This window comes from Suricata suricatta, chromosome 5, assembly GCF_006229205.1.
Source record: "Suricata suricatta isolate VVHF042 chromosome 5, meerkat_22Aug2017_6uvM2_HiC, whole genome shotgun sequence".
Classification (NCBI taxonomy): domain Eukaryota; kingdom Metazoa; phylum Chordata; class Mammalia; order Carnivora; family Herpestidae; genus Suricata; species Suricata suricatta.
Window position 1 is genome coordinate 60,158,170 of NC_043704.1, and position 18,696 is coordinate 60,176,865.

The 18,696-nt window shown below is 36.0% G+C and overlaps 1 protein-coding gene across 2 annotated transcripts in view; it reads left to right on the forward strand.

The window, feature by feature from the left end:
* Positions 1-18,696, forward strand: part of ATP6V1A (ATPase H+ transporting V1 subunit A) — a 59,568-nt gene that overhangs the window by 25,721 nt on the left and 15,151 nt on the right. For both annotated transcript variants that reach the window (XM_029939309.1, XM_029939308.1), the window contains exons 2-6: positions 4,941-5,035; positions 8,119-8,247; positions 11,212-11,426; positions 11,712-11,849; positions 14,497-14,648. In XM_029939309.1, coding sequence (XP_029795169.1) covers positions 4,954-5,035; positions 8,119-8,247; positions 11,212-11,426; positions 11,712-11,849; positions 14,497-14,648 — 716 coding nt within the window. In that variant the 5' untranslated portion in view covers positions 4,941-4,953. The remainder of the gene's footprint in view (positions 1-4,940; positions 5,036-8,118; positions 8,248-11,211; positions 11,427-11,711; positions 11,850-14,496; positions 14,649-18,696) is intronic.

Here is an 18,696-nt window from a genome sequence, read left to right on the forward strand (position 1 = left end):
TGTGTCTCCTTCTCTCTCTGCCCCTCCCCTTCTCATGCTCTGTCTCTCTCTGTATCAAAAATAAATAAAACATTTAAAAAAAATTTTTAAGAAAGTAGAATCATCTTCATTTGCTACGTAAGAATATTAATCAGATGAATATAGATTTGTGAGTCTATATTCATAGTGAAAGCATCTCTAAGTAAATTTATAGAATTATTATTTAGGCTCTTAATTCTCTTATTTGATATTACTGTTTCTAATGTCTGCTGTCTTTGGCATAAATTAAATAACATACGCCTGAAAATAAAAAAGTTAAAAATTATAGAAACACTAGTTCCCATGGTGGCTGGGTTATTCAGCTGAGTGATAAACCCACAAGGCAACTGAATCATGAATAAACCCTCTGATTTCCACTAATCATTGCTCGTACACTTGGAGGCTGCCACTGTTGTTTTAAAGGGAACGTATATAAATACTTATTTAAAAAAATCAGAACAGACTTTTATTGCCTTATGAACTCTCCAGAATACCATAGTGAACCCGGGAAGGTGCGAACCACCTGTGAAGAAGCCCTACTGTGTCCTCCAGGATCTCCTTGTTCATCCTGTGGGTCTCAGCCTAGCCTCTTCCAAACCATGCCTGTCCTGCCCAGGTCTAGGTTCCATGTCTTTGCTTTATGTTCTCCCAGATCAGCCTGCACAACTCCTATGATGGCATATGTGTCACTTATTGTGGCTATCTGCTTGTCTTTATATCCATCCCATCAGGCCAGAAGCTTCCGGGGAGAGATTGTGTCCTATCACTCTATTCTATTTTCAACCTGTAACACGACACCTGGCACATCGTCAATGCTTAAAATCTGTTTACCTTTAAAAAATAAAGTTATGGTAAAATATTCATAATAGCTAAGAAAAAAACTAGCCAAGTGACTAGATTTGGTTCAAGTAACAAGAAAGTAAGAATACACTAGTAAATAAAATACATTTATTATTACACTAAGTTCTTTTTAGGAAGTTAGGCAAGATTAGCTTGCATTAACAGAATGAAGTTGGTAGTTATCACTATTACTTCTTTTTTTTAGTTTTAGTTTTAGTTTATTTATTTGAGACCAAGATAGTGTGAGTAGGGGAAGGGCAGAGAGAGGGAGAGAGAACCCCAAGCAGGCTCTGCACTGCCAGGACAGAGCCTGACACAGAGCTCAAACTCACGAAACCATGCAGTCACGACTTGAGCCAAAACCAAGGTCAGACACTTAACCAACTGAGCCACCCAGGCTCCATCGCTATTACTTTTCTGTTAGGTTTACAGTTAGGTGCCTTGCAACAACCCCATTTAGATTTTACAATTGAAACCGAGGCTCAAAAGGTTGAAAGGATGTGACTTCCCCAAGGATGCAACTTAAAATTCAAACTCAATTTGTCTGACTCAAAGCCTTGTTCTCTGTCCTAGTAAAAGAAGCAGCCAGGGCAGATGAAATGGTATTCTTCAGTACTTACTCATATAACATTCAGAATACTATTTTTTTAAATTTTGTTTATTCTGCTTTAAAAGAAAAGAGTAACCTCTGAATAGAGAAATCTGAAAAACACCCTTGGAGAGTTAAAGCACTAAAGAGAATTTCCTTGGAGAGATCCCTGCTCTCTGTGTCTACAGCTGTTGGAAAAAATGACCAAGAGGGTAGAAGGAATAGGGAAGTAGATTTACGTGGAATATGATATTTTCTAAGGGGAGATTTTAAAAAATAGAATGGCTTTTTCAAAATTCAAGCTCTCTGTAAATATTGGCATTACTGATGAAATTACTGTAAGCATCTAAATTTCACAAGGAACACGGGGCACCTGGATGGCTCAGTCAGTTTGGCATCTGATTTCAGCTCAGGTAATGATCTTACCGCTCATGGGTTTGAGCCATGTGTTTGGCTCTGTGCTGACAGCTCAGAACCTAGAGCCTGCTTTAGATTCTGTGTCTCCCTCTCTCTCTGCCCCTCTCCCACTGGCACTCTGTCTGTCTCGCTCTCAAAATAAATAAACATTAAGAATTTTTTAAGAAATTCACAAGGAACATTTAACAAATTTGTAATTCAGCCGCTTCTATGGGGTAGGTAGTAGAATTGTTCCTGCTTCTCAAATGAAGATATGAAGAGACTTCCGATTTGTTCAGACCCTCCTGCAGCATGTCCCTAGTAGAGCCAGGGAGTGTCTGAAATCCTCTGACTCAAAATTTCATGCTGTTTCCACTTTAATAGGCAAGTGACCATGTATCATGCAAGCTACGTAGGAAATAACTCATATTTGGGGAAGAAGTTACACTCTGATTATCAAGTTCTTTTCTGACGTTGAAATTTATTTTCTGAAGATTAAGATTTGACTTCATTCATTTGTTCACTACTTTGAAGACTTTGCCCAACCCATTTCCCAAATGTTTGCCTTTAAATTTTGGGTTTTTCCTTATTATCTAAGTAGTTTCTAGAAAATTGCTCTATCTTTTTTTATATTCCATTCTTTTGCAATTTCATACCTGATTACTTAACAGCCCCCTTTACTGCATCTTTAGGAAGTTAGAAAATTTTAGGAAGCCAATTTCCCCTTTTCATCACTTCCTCCCTCAGCTGCCTTCCTCTGATTTAATTTTCCTTGAGAACAGAAAAATCTTTGTCTCTTTTATTGTGACATTTGTGATTGTGGTATCTGGTTTGTTTTTCTTTCTGATTTACTTCCATTGTTTCCAATGGATATAAGTATAACCTACCTTTATCAATAAATTACTACCTTTATAATAAATTATAAATAAATTACCAGTCTGCTGATAGTCTCTACCTTATCATTGCCATCTTCAAGTTCTTGTTACCTTTCTTGCTCCTTTGATCATATTCTTCTCACTTCTAAGGTCTCCCATATTTGTGTTTTTCATCATTGTTTTCACTCATTTCTTTCTTTAATCACTGGGTTCTTCCTTGTTAGTTCTATCCACTGTTACCCTTCTGAAGCCATGAAGTGTATTCAACAGACTTCCACTGTTAAGGACTTCATTGTTAAACTCTCCTCCCCAATTCTCCCATATCTTGGTTAATGGCTTACAAATTGTGTCCCATGGAGTATATGGTTCTGTCATGATCCTTAAGTGGCTTCAGGAAGACAAAAACACAACTCAACCTTGCCTGAATTAATCCCTAAAGCACAAGGTTTGTTTTTCCTTTCTCTTTCTGTATTCTTTCCAGCAACAACCTGTTCCCCCTACCTCATCTACATTGGTTTGCACTTCTCCCACATCTGAACCAATTTCTCTGCTCTCAGGGTGTTGTCATTTTGAACACTAAAGTCATTTTGCTTTATAGTACCTTTGTTTAAGCCTGTGGAAGCTCCTTTTATTCACAGTCCTTACTCCCTAAGTTAAACACAGGACCTTTTCCTTGGTGGGAGCTCCATAAACATTTAATAAATTGAATTCCATTGACACTCAACCCATAACTGTTTCCAGAGCTTTCCAGCTTCTTATCATGCTTACATTCCCTCCCCTACTTTAACCTGTTAGATGAATTAAACATCATTCTTCTCATAACAATTCTCCCTTGGTTATTTTCCTGTTATTTATAGGCTAAAGTCCACTTGGAATTCATTTCTAGACTCTCAGATCCATCTCTCTACTGTTGCATCCTTACTTTTCACTGTTGCCTTTCAACCTTTTACTCCAGTCATACCATCTATTAACTGTTCCTGAAATTTTTATTTCCATTCTTTTGTTCTCATTATTTCCCCACTTGGATGCCTTTGCTGTCCTTGTTTTCTTAGTTTATGCTAATTCTACCTGGCCTTCAAGAAGTCTTACTTGATCATTCTAATATTTGTACTTTTAGTAAATAAGTGTGTATTATTTGGTACTTTATTACTTATTGATCTGTGACTCTTTATGGTTGTTTGGGGACATTATTAGATTTTATATGTATGTGTGTTTTATCTCCATTATTAAATATTTTTATGTTTAATATAAAATTAATATTTAATAATTATCAAGTTAGACCAGCACTCAAAAATAAACTTTATACTTAGGGATCTGCAACCAGTTTTCTGTTTGGGCTTGAATCATTCATTCTTTGGGGTTTTGAGATTGCATATCTATAAAGAAGGTAAACTGAATTTATTAAACTGTTCTGTTTTGCAAAAAGAAGAAGAGGAAAAAAGAAAATTGCTCCCAGAAAAATTGTAAAAATAGATAATACATTAAAATTTTTTATTATAAGATTTAATGTGTCAGATATTGAAAAGTAATGCAGGGAAGTTGCAATTTTATTTTTTATTTTTTAATAAAAATAAAAGTGGGGGAGGGGACAGAGGATCTGAAGCTGGCTCTGCACTGGTAGTAGAGAGCTGGATATGCGGTGCTCAAACTCACCAACTGTGAGAGAGCTGAAGTCAGATACACAACTGACTGAGCCACTCAGGCATCCCTGCTTCTTGCAGTTTTAAATTGATAGGTAGAGAAGGCAAAATTTGAGTAAAGACCTGGAGGAGATACAGGAGTGGTTATCTGGGAGAAGAGTACTCCAGGCAGGAGGACAGCATGTGCAAAGATCCTGGGGCGGAATGTATGTATCCTTGAGAAATGGCAAGTTCAGCTTATGTATACACAGAATGACTAAGAGGAAGGGTAGTTGGAAAGATCAGAGTTGTAGTGGCAGGGAGGACAAGATATTGTAGGGCCAGTAAGCCATTGGAAAGACCACATTTTTTATTACACTCCTTGATGTATTTGCTATGGAATACTTTGCATAAGAATATGTAATTGTGAATTTTAATAACTGTAGGCCATCGAGGAATAAGGTACTTTGAAGCAAATTTTAAGAACTTTATATTTTACTCAGAAGAAGTGGTAATAACTCAAGAATACCAATGATGAAATTGTCTAATATTAGTTCTTTTGCTTTATCGTTCATACTTAAAACCTTTTTTCTTTAACCACAGGTAAATTAACATTATGGATTTCTCCAAGCTTCCCAAAATCCTTGATGAAGATAAAGAAAGCACGTTTGGTTATGTGCATGGAGTCTCAGGACCTGGTAAGTAATATGTAATAATTTCAATGGTAAAGATTCCTAACTTCAATTAATGTCTTTACAAGGCATTTCAGGCAAAATACGCAAGTTTCTGTTCACTCACAGTTCTATTTGTTCCTAAAAGATTTCTTAGTTGTTTTAAGACTGAGGTAATACCGCCATCATAAGAGTTTCTCTAGCATTCACTACTTTTTTTAAAAACTAAGTTTATTATTTATTTTGAAAGTATGTGTGTGTAGTGAATGGAGGAAGGGGCAGAGAGAGAGGAATAGAAAAGGGAGTGAGAGAATCCCAAGCAGAGTGCAGAGCCTGATGTAGGGCTTGTTCACATGAACCATGAGCTCATGACCTGAGCTGACACCAAAGTTGGACACTTACTGACTGATTCACCCAGGCATCTCTTTTGTATTCAGTATTTTGATTTGATAATTATTGGGTACTAATTTGTGATACCATATTTATTATGTAAGTGTGTAATTGGTGTTCAGAGTTTTAGATATGTCTTAATTTTTTTTGTTAAATCTGAGGTGAAATAAGGCTATATAATATAAAGTTTATAGCTTTTAGCATATAATACCTTGCAGATCATAGGCATTCAGCAAATATGTTAATGTGGTTTGAACTTCAATAATTTTTTTCAGAAAAAGCCTATATAATATAATATCAAGTTTAATAGCTTTTAGTATATCATACCTTGCAGATATGAGTAAACATATGTTAATGTGGTTTGAATTTCAATAATTTTTTTCAGAGCATTTCTCAACAATATCAACTGTGGCTCTTTGCATTTGTAAATCCTTCTGAATGTTTATCTCACATTTTCACATAACTAGGTATCTGTGGGAAAGAAGTTTATGACATAAGACATAAGAATGATAATAGAAAGCAGTTAAAAACTTTGTTTTATTATGCCAAAACTTGGGGTACTGTATTTTAAATAATAAATTTCATTCTAGTATTCATTGATCTTAAATATTTATGAAATTAACAAATTATTCATTGATCAACTACAAAATATGATTCATAGTTCCCATGGTAAAACCCGCTCGTTACTTTATAATCCTTAGTGTCGTGGATACTTATTTTTCCTTATATCTCTCTCTTTTTTAATTTTTATTTGAGAGAGATTGTGTGTATACAAGCAAGGGTGAGGACCAGAGAGAGAGAGAAAGAGAGAATCATAAGCAGGCTCCATGCTCAGCACAGAGCCCAACACAGGGATCGATTTCAGGACCCTGGCATTATGACCTGAGCCAAAATCAAGAGTCAGACACTTAATCAACTCAGCCACCCTAGTGCCCCTCCTTATGTTTTTTTTATAAACCTCATGCTATAGTCTTTTTGTTCTAATCACAGTGGAGGTGAACACCCTTTTCTGGTATTTATGCAGTAAGTTACAGTGTTTCTACAGCTTAGAACTTGATGTTTGAGCTTGAACTCATTGGCAAAAATACATTTCACTGTTTTCAGTTTCTTTTGCCTTTCCAAGAAACAGTTTTTCCTTTGATGATCAGAAGGGTCTTTAGGAAAAGCAGGCTACATTCAAGAACTTTTAGGGAAAAGGCAAGAAAGAATACCATCAAAAGAGTTTAGGTAAAAATGTTTGTCTGAAACTTGTAGTAAACAGCTCCTAGAAACTATTTCTAATTCTTAAGTACTTAATAAAATGATAGAAAAATGGCATACTTTGGGTTTATGAAATTTGATTTAAAATTGTAGTTATCTCTGACATTTCAGTGCATCTTAGCTCTTATATAGTAGGTATAGCGGTAAATATTTATGAAATTAACAAAGTATTCATTGTTCTAACACAAGTTAATTAAAGATTAATACTTTAATAATTTCCACTTGAATATTAATATATGATTTTAATCAATTGTATCAGGAGACTAAATATCAAAAATAGAGTTATTCTGGGTTGCCTGGGTGTCTCAGTTGGTTAAGTATCTGACTTCGGCTCATGTCATGATCTCATGGTTTGAGTTTGAGCCCTGCATCAGGCTCTGCACTGACTGTGCCCTGACAGTGCGAAGCCTGCTTCAGATTCTCTGTCTCCCCTTTTCTTGGCCTCCCCAACATGTGTGCATGCATGTGCACATGCTCACTTGCTCTCTCAAAAATAAATAAATGAACATTAAATAAATAAAAATCAAGTTATTGCTACACAGATCTTTCAGATTTTCATGTACAACTTTCCCTGCCTACTAGAAAAGTAACTTTTACTTACTAGACAATGTGATCTAAATAATAAATAGTAATAGTAAATAGAAAATAATAAATATAAATAAATTCTGGTTGAGTGTTTATAAGAAATAGGAATTCTTAACTGATACTTCACCTGGTGGTAATGACTAATTATAAACAGTTTTATGGTCTATGAAAAACATTTTTGTCTAGATTTTATTTTTTAGGTAATCTAAAAATCACCTAACATGGGACTCAAACTCACAATCCTGAGATCAGGAGTCACATGCTTTACTGACTGAGCCATCCAAGCACCCTTGAAAAAAAATTTTTAGACGCGTATATGAGGTTTTCTAGGTAGAACCCTCATTAGGTTATCAAAGAAGTCCCGTTTCAGAAGAGTTTTAACCACTAATGTGAAGTGTTAAAAATGAAACTAAAGATTGTTGTTTTAAATATTACTTCTCAAAGGAGTGGTGACAGCACAGGAGACTGATACTATGTGGCATTCTGCCGTGCAACTCTTATTCCGGTCTTAGTTTAAACTTTTTTTTTATTCCAAATCCATCATTCCATGTATTATAGCAACCTGGGTTGATCGAAGTGTGTCTCAGTGCTGCTAGGTAAGAGTTTGCCAAATAGAACTTTGGACTTTTTGAACATAATTTTTATGTGTATTATGTTAATGAATAAGCTTTAGCCTAACAAATTAATTTTGTTTACCTATGTCATATGCTACAAATGCATATTCTTGTGAAACTGTATGTATGTTTCATAGTGGGTATTTTATTTTTCTTATGAGTATGTGAGAGAGAGATATTATTGGGTTAACTGGATATTTTAATTATGTGTAACTATTCACAGAATCTTAAGTTATCACAACACTCATTTGTTCATTTCAGTGGTCACAGCCTGTGACATGGCAGGCGCAGCCATGTATGAGCTGGTGAGAGTGGGCCATAGTGAGCTGGTTGGAGAGATTATCCGACTGGAGGGTGACATGGCTACTATCCAGGTGTATGAAGAAACCTGTATCCTTTTTGGTTCAATTTCTTGCCACTTTCTACCCATCAAAATTTAGGGATTTATAGCAAAGGTGGAAGCAGCAACAACCAATGATACCAGATGCATGAAGTGCTGGTGTTATAAAGAACTCTGATTTTTATAGGAATTTTGAGGAAAGGAACTAGGAATTAATGATCTTATTTTTTTTAAGAAACTAATGTTATCTTCTGAACTTTCATTGCTCTTTATAGTTTGGTAGTTCACAAACTCGAGGGAAAACCAATTAGAATTTTTCTTAAGAGTGACATTTTATTTTTGTAAGAAGAAAGCATAAACAGAATTAATAATATTAATTTTTATGGTTAAAATTCTCTAATCATGATTTCTGTTTAAAATAGTAAATTCATAAATAAATCAATCACTACTTTCTGTATTCTAATAATGCTGGGTAGTATGTTACATTATAGTGTTAGCACTAGGAAATCTTCTTGTTTGGTGATCATAATTTTGGCTTTTAGACATAGTATTTTCAGTGTTTTATGGAAAAGAGATAATGTGTTAAAACTTTGTGAAGAGAAACTACTTTTTTTTTAACTTTATGTGTTTTACATAAATTGATTTAGGACAGTATTCTCATTTATTATTTAAAAATGTTTTTGTTGAAGTATAAGTTTCAGGTGTATAACATAGGGATTTGACAATTATATACTTTATGAAATGCTCACCTTTAGCTACCCTCTTACCAAAGTTATTACAATATTATTAACTCTATTCCACACGCTATACCTTTTTATCCCTCTGACCAATTTATTTTATAACTGGGAGTTTGTTTCAAATCTCCTTCATCTATTTCACCCATTCAGCCAACCCTCACCCCTCTGGCAACCACCAATTCTCTGTATTTATGAATCTGTCTCTTTTTTTGTTTGTTCATTTATTTTATATTTTAGGCTCCACATATACATGAAATTACATGGTATTTGTTTTTCTCTGGCTTAGTTCATGAAGCATAATACCTTCTAGGTCCACCCATCTTGTCTCAAATGTCAAGATTTCATCTTTTTTTATGGCTGAATAATATTCTATTGTGTAATATACACATGCACATATGTTATAGTGTTTTATGTATTTATGCACACAAGTATGCTACATCATCTTTATCCACTAATCTATCAATGGACACGTACATTGCTTTCATATCTTGGTTACTGTAAATAATGCTGCAGTAAATTATAGGGGCAGCATTAGTTTTTTGACTATTAAGATTTATTTGGTACAAACTTTTTGCCATACTAAAATACATTTTTTCACTCTGTGTGAATGTTGATTTGCTAAATCAAAATAAAATTTGAAAATTTAAATAAAATTAGAAGTCTTTATAGTTATGAAATCATGACTAATCAAAATGACTTTTTTTTAAGGACTTTTTTCTATTGTTAGCTTTATATTTCAATCTTTTACGTGGTTTGAAGATTTAGGATAAAAACAAATGAGCGTGTATACAGTGACAGCCCTCTTCACCATTGCCATCCTGTATTTGGCCAATTTTCAAAACACGCATGCATGTAGCCATTTTTATTACTTCCTTTTATTGTATACCCTCCTAGGTTGTTAACTGCATATATGAACCAATATAAATGTTATCCTTTTCCCTTTCCCCCCCAAAAGACAGCATACTATATGCAGTGTTCTATACCCTGCATTTTTTATGGAAGATGGATAAATATGTGATAAGTATAGGAAAATGTTTCATGGTAGGATCTAACTGGTAAATAAGAGTTCACTGTAAAATTTTTTCAGTTTTGCTCTAGGTTTGAAAAGTTTCATAATGGAAATGAAAATATATTTTGGAGATCTTTCTAGAGCAATTTATAGAAGCTCTTTTTTTTTTTACAGTTACATAATAGAGTTCCATCATATGAATGTATATAATTTGTTAATCTTTTCAATAAGAGAAAGTTTGGTTGTATCTAGTCTCTATGTGTTATAAACAGTGTTGAAGTATGACTATAGTATGAATTCACAGAGGTTGGATTCTTGGATCAAGACTTAATGCATTTTAAATTTTGATAGATTTTGCTGAATTGCTGTCAGTAAAAGTTGTCCTGATTTTACTCTTGTCAGCAAGTATGTGAGAGCAACATGGTTTCAGTGTGCTTACTTGCAGATTTTATTCTTTTGCTTTTCAAAAGCATTTCTTAAGATTTTAAGGTTTTGTCCAAGTGCTAGTATCCTTTCTAGGGGACTGATATTCCTCAGTAGTATAGTTGAAATCATGTATTAAGGAGAGTTGAAACAATCAATGTATTAGCCATATATTGCTTCTACTTTTAGCTTTGTGGTTCCCAGACTGTGCAGAGGCATGCTGGGCAGCGGCAGCACACTCACGTGATACCCCAGGATCTTTACACGTTGTGAGGTTAACACAGGAATATTAGACATGTTCAGACACGATGTGAACCAGTAGCTTCGGTTAATAACCACTTTCATCATTTGGCCACACTGTATTCTTGTCAATAATATCATATATTTGGGAAGCTAGCTGAGTGGTGATTGTTAAGCTAAAAAGCAAGTATCATACAAAACTGAATGTGGAACAGATATTCAGTTTGATTACAAGGCTTGAAAATGGTACAATGCCCAGTAAGCACTTACATCCCATTTGTAAGAATTGATGTTATTTAAAAATGAAGCTAAAATATTTTTTCTTTCAATCTATATATTTTTCTCTCAGTGCCACTCACTGGTTAGGACATATATATTTATTAAGTTGTTTGTATAGAACTATTTAAGAAGTGGAATTATTATATATCTTTTGTCATGGGTCACTGTAAAAAATGATAATGGAACACTAAGGATGTTGTGAACTGAGAAAGTTTGAGAATTTCTGTTTTAGCTTCTTAAGTATCATTTCCTGTTAAACTGTAGTATTTCCTTTTTATAGTGTCTCTAAACTTTCATAGTGAGTTTTCCTCAACTACTGTTTCTAGCTGGTGTGTCTGTTGGAGATCCTGTACTCCGTACTGGTAAACCCCTCTCAGTAGAGCTTGGGCCTGGCATCATGGGAGCTATTTTTGATGGCATTCAGAGACCTCTGTCAGATATCAGCAGTCAAACCCAAAGTATTTACATTCCCCGAGGAGTAAATGTGTCTGCTCTGAGCAGAGATGTCAAATGGGATTTTACACCTTGCAAAAACTTGCGGGTATGTCTTTATAACCAAGATTTCTAACGTTGGTGAAAGAATGTGAAATGAATGTTTAATGAACTATTTTGTACTCCTTAGTCAAATAAAAATAGACCACAGAAGTATAGTTTAAACTTTTCTTTAAATCTGCTAGAAGAATTTTAGATCTAATGTGTTTTATTGATAAATGAAGCAAATGATTTAAATAATAGCAGCAAGGATAAATCTGCTTGACATTTATTTGAACGTTAAAGAGCTTGATGTCTATTTGAACATTTAACAGACGATGCTTTTTTTCTCTAGGTTGGTAGTCACATCACTGGTGGAGATATTTATGGAATTGTCAATGAGAACTCGCTCATCAAACACAAAATCATGTTACCACCACGAAACAGAGGAACTGTAACTTACATTGCTCCACCTGGAAATTATGATACCTCAGTGAGTAGTTTATAAACTTTATCTCATAGTGTGGCCCTATCTGATAGTCCCAAGAGTACCCATTTTAGTGTCCTAAATGGTCATAGAATTGATACTTAATGTGCAGGTTTTGAATAACTCCCATAATTTTTTTTTACCATGATGGTTTAATACCCTTATTTATTCCAAAATGATTACTACATAGGGTTAGTTAACATTTCTATCAAAACACTTTACATATGTGTGTGTGTGTGTGTGTGTGTGTGTGTGTGTGTGTGTGGTGAGAACATTTAAGATCTCCTCTTTAGCAACTTCCAAGTATATAGTACTATACTGTTATGAACAGTCATCATGTTGTATAGTAGATCCCCTGTTCCTTTTTTTCCAAGTTTTTATTTAAATTCCAGTTAGTGAGGCGCCTGGGTGGCTCAGTCGGTTGAACATCTGACTTCAGCTCAGGTCATGATCTCACAGTTTGTGGGTTAGAGCCCCATATTGGGCTCTGTGCTGACAGCCCAGAGCCTGGAGCCTGCTTCAGATTCTGTGTCTCCCTCTCTCTCTGTCCCTCCCCAGCTCATGCTCTGTCCCTCTCTCTCTTTCAAAAATAAACATTAAAAAAATGAAGATAAATAAATAAATTCCAGATAGTTAACATACAGTATAATATTAGTTTCAGGTGTAGAATGTAGTGATACATTACTTACCTAAAGACCCAGTGCTCATCACAATAAGTGCCCTCCTTAATACCCGTCATTTGTTTATAAGACCTCCTCCTCTCGCTTACCTCCTCTCCAGTAACTCTCAGTTTCTTCTTTATAGTTAAGTGTCTGTTTTTTGATTTGCCTCTCTTTCCCCCTCCCTACCCCACCTTCTTCTGTTTCTTAAATTACTCATGTGAGTGAAATCACATGGTATTTGTCTTTCTCTGAGAAACTTGTTTTCTCTTTTAGCATAATAACCCTGTAGCTCTATTCACATCATTGCAAATGGCAAGATTTCATTTTTTTATGGCTGAGTAATATTCCAGTGTGTGTGTGTGTGTGTGTGTGTGTGTGCGCGCGCGCGCGCATGTGTGTACATCAGTTGATGGACATTTGGGCTCTTTCCATGATTTGGCTATTGTTAATAATGCTACTATAAACATTGGGGTGCTTGTTTCCTTTGAATCAGTATTTTTGCATCCGTTGGGTAAATACCTAGTAATGCAATTGCTGAATCATAGGATAGGTCATTTTTAACTTTCTGAGGAACCTCCACATTGTTTTCCACAGTGGCTGCAGCAGTTTGCATTCCCACCAACTGTGCAAGAGAGTTCCCCTTTCTCTAGATTCTTGCCAACACTTGTTGTTTCTTGTAAATAACTGCCATAACTATTTTTTATGTAAGATTTTATTTTTAAACTTAGGCTTGGGAATACAAAAAGCAGAACATATTGAGTTATTTTTTGTTTTTGTTTTTTTTAAGGGAAGCCAATATTTAGTGTAACATTTCCCTACCTTCTTAATTTATGCTCGTTTTAAACCCCTGAATCTTTAGGCATAGTGTGTAGACTTTGATTTTAACTGTTAATCTACATTTGCATAATTATTGTATAATGGATTATATGAATTCTAACTCTGGGCAGGCTGTTTAAAACTTAGTCCTTTAGTGTTATTGATAGTCAAATATCAGAGATTCATAATAGTCTTTGTGGGTATGAAGATAACTTTATTAAGGAGACCATTGTAACAATCTGCTCCAAACAAAATGTAGTAAAAACAATTTTCTAGTCATTTCTCAAGAGCAGTTCTGTGCTCTGTAAAATATAGAGAACAAAAGAGTTCAGATTGGGATTCAGAGCAGTCAGCTAGCCTTACTGGCTTAAAGACTCACACACATGGAAGGAACACTCTGAGGTAGACAGTTCAAATTCATGTAGTTCAAAATTACAGATTGCTACAAGTCTGAGGACGTTGGAATTGTTTGTGAGTTTGAAACAATTTCAGTGTTCATAAATGTTAGAGTATTACTATCTTTTTGCTTTTGTATTTGACTTTATTAGATTTTTTAGGGTTCTTGTAAGTATTTTTCATTAAATCAGTATAAGATTGCTGTAATAAACAAAAGAAAGATACGAAGTAAATTAGGAAAGCTTTCATTTTTACCACAGTCTCAAGAGTATCTTCTGTATCTTTTAATACCTGTCCCTGGGCATAACCATATAACTTTTTAACTAGTCTTCTATTATTTGAAATACATCTTCCAACTCCTATATTTTAAGCATTAAAACACTAATCAATGCACTTGATTAAAAAAAAAAATTAGGACTGTATATAAAGATTTCCAGAGCACCTGGGTGGCTCAGTCAGTTGGTTGTCCGACTCTTGGTTTCGGCTCAGGTCATGATCTCATAGTTCGTGGAATTAAGCCCTGTGTTGTGCTCTGCTCTGACAGCATGGAGCCTCCTGGGATTCTCTCCCTCCCTCTCTCTCTGCCCCTCCCCTGCTCACACACATTCTCTCTCAAAATAAATAAACTTATATATAAAATAAAGATTTGCAATAAGAAGGATAAATCCATTTCCACATACTACCTTTCCACCCCCAAGAGGAATCTGGGGTTACTTTGATGTTAGAAGAAGAAATGTTCATAATTTGGCTGTACTTAATGTTCTGCTGTATTTCTGTAGGATGTTGTCTTGGAACTTGAATTTGAAGGTATAAAGGAGAAGTTTAGCATGGTCCAAGTGTGGCCTGTACGTCAGGTTCGGCCTGTCACTGAGAAGCTGCCGGCTAATCATCCCTTGTTGACTGGCCAGAGGGTCCTTGATGCCCTTTTTCCGTAAGTTTTAGCTATGCCTGTGGTTTTTCCTCAGAGGATTATATGTGCTTATTGTTTCACTGCCTTATAGCTATCTTATGTGCTATTGCTATATAAATTTTATCTAGAGAAATAATAGTGAATTAGTTAAATATGTTCATATATTGTCAATGCTTATTATGGAGTCAAATCATTGAAGATTTATTGTTTCACAGTTGCAAAAAGGGCATTATTTCTTTTTTTTTTTAATTTTTTTTTTAAATGTTTTATTTATTTTTGATACAGAGAGAGACAGAGCATGAGAGGGGGAGGGGCAGAGAGAGAAGGAGACACAGAACCGGAAGCAGGCGCCAGGCTCTGAGCTGGCTGTCAGCACAGAGCCTGATGCGGGGCTTGAACCCACGAATGTGAGATCTGACCTGAGCCGAAGCCGGAGGCTTAACCGACTGAGCCACCCAGGCGCCCCAAAAAAGGCATTATTTCTAAGATATTTTGAAAAAATAAAATTTCCAGCAAATCTGTGTCCAAACAATATAGCTATCTTTATTTAGCTATCCCGGAATTAGTAGATTGGTGTCACTATAAGTATGGTTTCTAAAACCAATTGGGCTCTCTGTGCTGCCCAGGAATCTTTCTTAATTTATAGTCTCCTGTTTGCCGTTTTCTTCATCAACTGCTTCAAAACCTCAAATCTCTTCTTCTTTAAATCTCAGACTTCACCATATTCTGCTTTACTTTGAACAAAAGACTTCATCATCTAATTCACAGAGAAGACAGAAGCCATGATATAATAACTCCTTCAACTTCTGATCACCAACCCACATATGTCCCACTTTAACCTTTCAGACCAACTCTCTGAGTTCTCACTATTTCTCACAAGATCTTTGATCCTGTGACTTCTTATTAGTCAGCACCTCCTCTTTCCATATCCTTCAGGAACCAACGTAAGCTTAATAGGCTGTCAGTCTTGTGGATACTGACCAGCATACTGTATTTTCTTGTTCCTTTGTTTTCTGCCACACTCACCCAGCAAAATGCCAACTGAATCTGTCCAGCCACCTCCCGCTCCCACGTCTACTCACAGGGTGCTGAGAAATTCAGATAATGAGTGCAAGGTGTACCTCACTGCTGGGTCCCAAGTCCTACTGCATTTCTCTGTTTACCATTCTCCTGCTTTCCTCAGCAGCTATTTCAGACCTCTGCACCTGCCTCAGGTCCTCAGCTCCACTCTCCTTCGTTAGCAACAAATAATCATTACTAGAGCCTTCACATGTGAAATTCCTTCCACTAATGTACACTCCCATTTGTCCCTTCTTCCTTTCCTCTTTCTGAGGCTTGTCCCGCCTCATGTCTCCTCAGACACCTTCTCTGTAGGTTTTCTTCCCTTTATTTTGCATTTCCTGAAAAAATATCTGCCCTTTTCTCCTTTTTGACTTCCACCACTTGTCTCATCTTCATAGGCAGACTCCTTAAAAAAATAAATTAGCCATGTCCACTTTTCCCACTCTCATTCACAGTGCCGGCCCAGCTGGCTTGCCCCCTCGTTGAAACTGCAGTCACTAACATTCTCATTCACTCCCATACTAAAAATTCAGTAAATAAGTTTTAGTATTTCCTTAATTCCTACATCTTCGAATACTGCTCTGAGTTCTTCCTCCTTGAAATACTCTCTTTTTTTATTCTTCCTGTTAGCTTCTATACACAAGTTCTTATGCTCTATTGCAAGTTCCTTCTCCTTTAATTTTGATATTTATTAGAGTTTTTCCCTCTTCTGGGGTCTCTTACCCTGTATGGATGACTTTGTCCACTCTCATAACTTAAGTCTTCCTCTACATATGATGGCTTCCAAATCTGTGTCTTCGCCCAGATCTTGTGTGAGTTCCAGACTCATATGTTCACTTCTGATCCCGCCTCTCCTTTTGAACATCTTACAGGCACCTCTAAGTCAGGTACCTACAAGCTAAAATCGTCATCTTATTACTACTCTCTTCCTTGAAACTTGCTCATCTTTTTTTGTTGCCTCTTTCAACAGCTGTCATTATCTATCCAGTGAATACCAAATCTAAAATCTGTGACTTCTCTCAAGGATCATTCTTACCTATTCACATCTAATTATTGAACAGGGCTTTTATTCTGTGACCTAGGTATTTTTTATGTACATCTTTCATCCCTACTCCATGACTTTAATTAAGGCTCTTACCCTAGTTTCTGCTGTAATCACTTTAGACCTCTTCTCCTTAGTCTTACCTTCTTTCTAAGAGATTGTCCATATTAAATAATGATGCATCTAAAACGCATATCTGGTTCTGCACTGTTTTGCTTGAAACCCCAAAGTGCTTTTTATTGCTCTTAAAACAAATCCTCCTGTGGTGCCTGGGTGGCTCAGTCAGTTGAGTGTCCAACTCGGCTCAGGTCATATGCTGAAGTTTGTGGGTTCAAGCCCCATGTTGGGCTCTGTGCTGACAGCTTGGAGCCTGGAGCCTGCTTCTGTGTCCCTCTCTCTCTTGGCCCCTCCCCCACTCATGCTCTTTCTCTCATAAATAAATAAACATTTTTTTTTAAAAAACCTCCTTCATTCTTTATAAAACCATCTGGTCTGTGATCTGGCTATTGCTTACCTTCCAGTATCATGTCAGCCACTTTACTGCCCAGCTTCCTTATAAATCATCTTCCAGGCATCTTGAAGGACTTTTAGTTCCTCAAGCAATGCTCCCTATTACCCCTGGACCTTTGGATATGCTGTTTCCTCTGCTTGGAATGTTATTTCCCTTTGTCTGGCTAATTATTCTTCCCTTTCAGGTCTTAGCGACTGTCAGAAAGATTTCCTAACCCACTCAAACCCAGTGTCAGACTTTGCACCCCTTCCTGTGTTCTCCCATAGCACCTTGGATGTTCTCTTGATAGTACTTTTCACATTGAATTGCTGAACTTCCAAACTGGGGCACACCTAGCCCTGCCTCCCCACCCAAGTTAAAAGTGATTTGAGAAAGGTATATAAAGCCATAGGATGAATGGACGTGCCCACTTGGTTTATCAAAGTCAATCAAAGGTTTGAAGGAGAGGGGCACCCGGGTGGCTCAGTCAGTTGAGCATCCGACTTTGGCTCAGCTCATGATCTCAGTTTGTGAGTTCAAGCTCCACATCAGGCTCACTTCTGTCAGCCTATCCGTGTAGAACCCACTTCAGATCCTCTGTCCTCCTCTCTGCCCCTCTCCCACTTGTGCTCTCCCCCAAAATAAATATTTTTTAAAAAAAGGTTTCAAGGAGAAAAATTTTAATGTGTATTAGTTTTATGTTGAAGTCTATCATTATTATTATTAAGGTCATAATGTTTCTGTGAAGTTTTTAATAAAACATAGTATTGCAAAGAAATTTCCCTTAGCATTAAATTTCATTTCTCCTGCCCACACCCTCCTGCTTTACATGCTACTTGGCATGTGAGCACACACACAGACACATACCACACCATTCACTTTGCTCTGCCCTTAAGGATATTTCACTCTCTAATGCCACTTCTTAGGGAAAGTTTGAATGTAGCTGCTAAATGGCACTCTAACCACCAGCTGACTCTTCGGTTTATCCCCCTGGAATGTGAGCTCTGTGAGTACAGAAATATGGCTTATTTGCTGGTGTCTCTCCAGCATCTCCAAGCAGTTTTTAGTGCCTAGGAAGTACTTTATAAATAGTTATTCAGTGTATAAAAGGGGATTGACATAAGACCTTAATGAAATTCTTTGTTCATTAACCTTTATAACAAGATATGATTTTCTTAGGTCTTATTTTTTGCCTCAAGGCAGCGTAGAAAAGCTATTTAAATTTTTCTTTTAGCTGTGATTCCTATATTGTGCTTATATGAACTAATTAATATAAATATTCCAAGTATCATTAGTACTGTTTTGTTTTCATATTACGTTTCCCCAGATACTTTGTGGCATATACCCTCACTATCCAGTTATTAAAGACGGTAGAGATGGTTAATGATAATAAAAAACATCCACTCTTATAGGTACCAGCTGGAGGAGCAATTATTGTATCTATCTTTGTATATATATCTATAGATACAGATGAA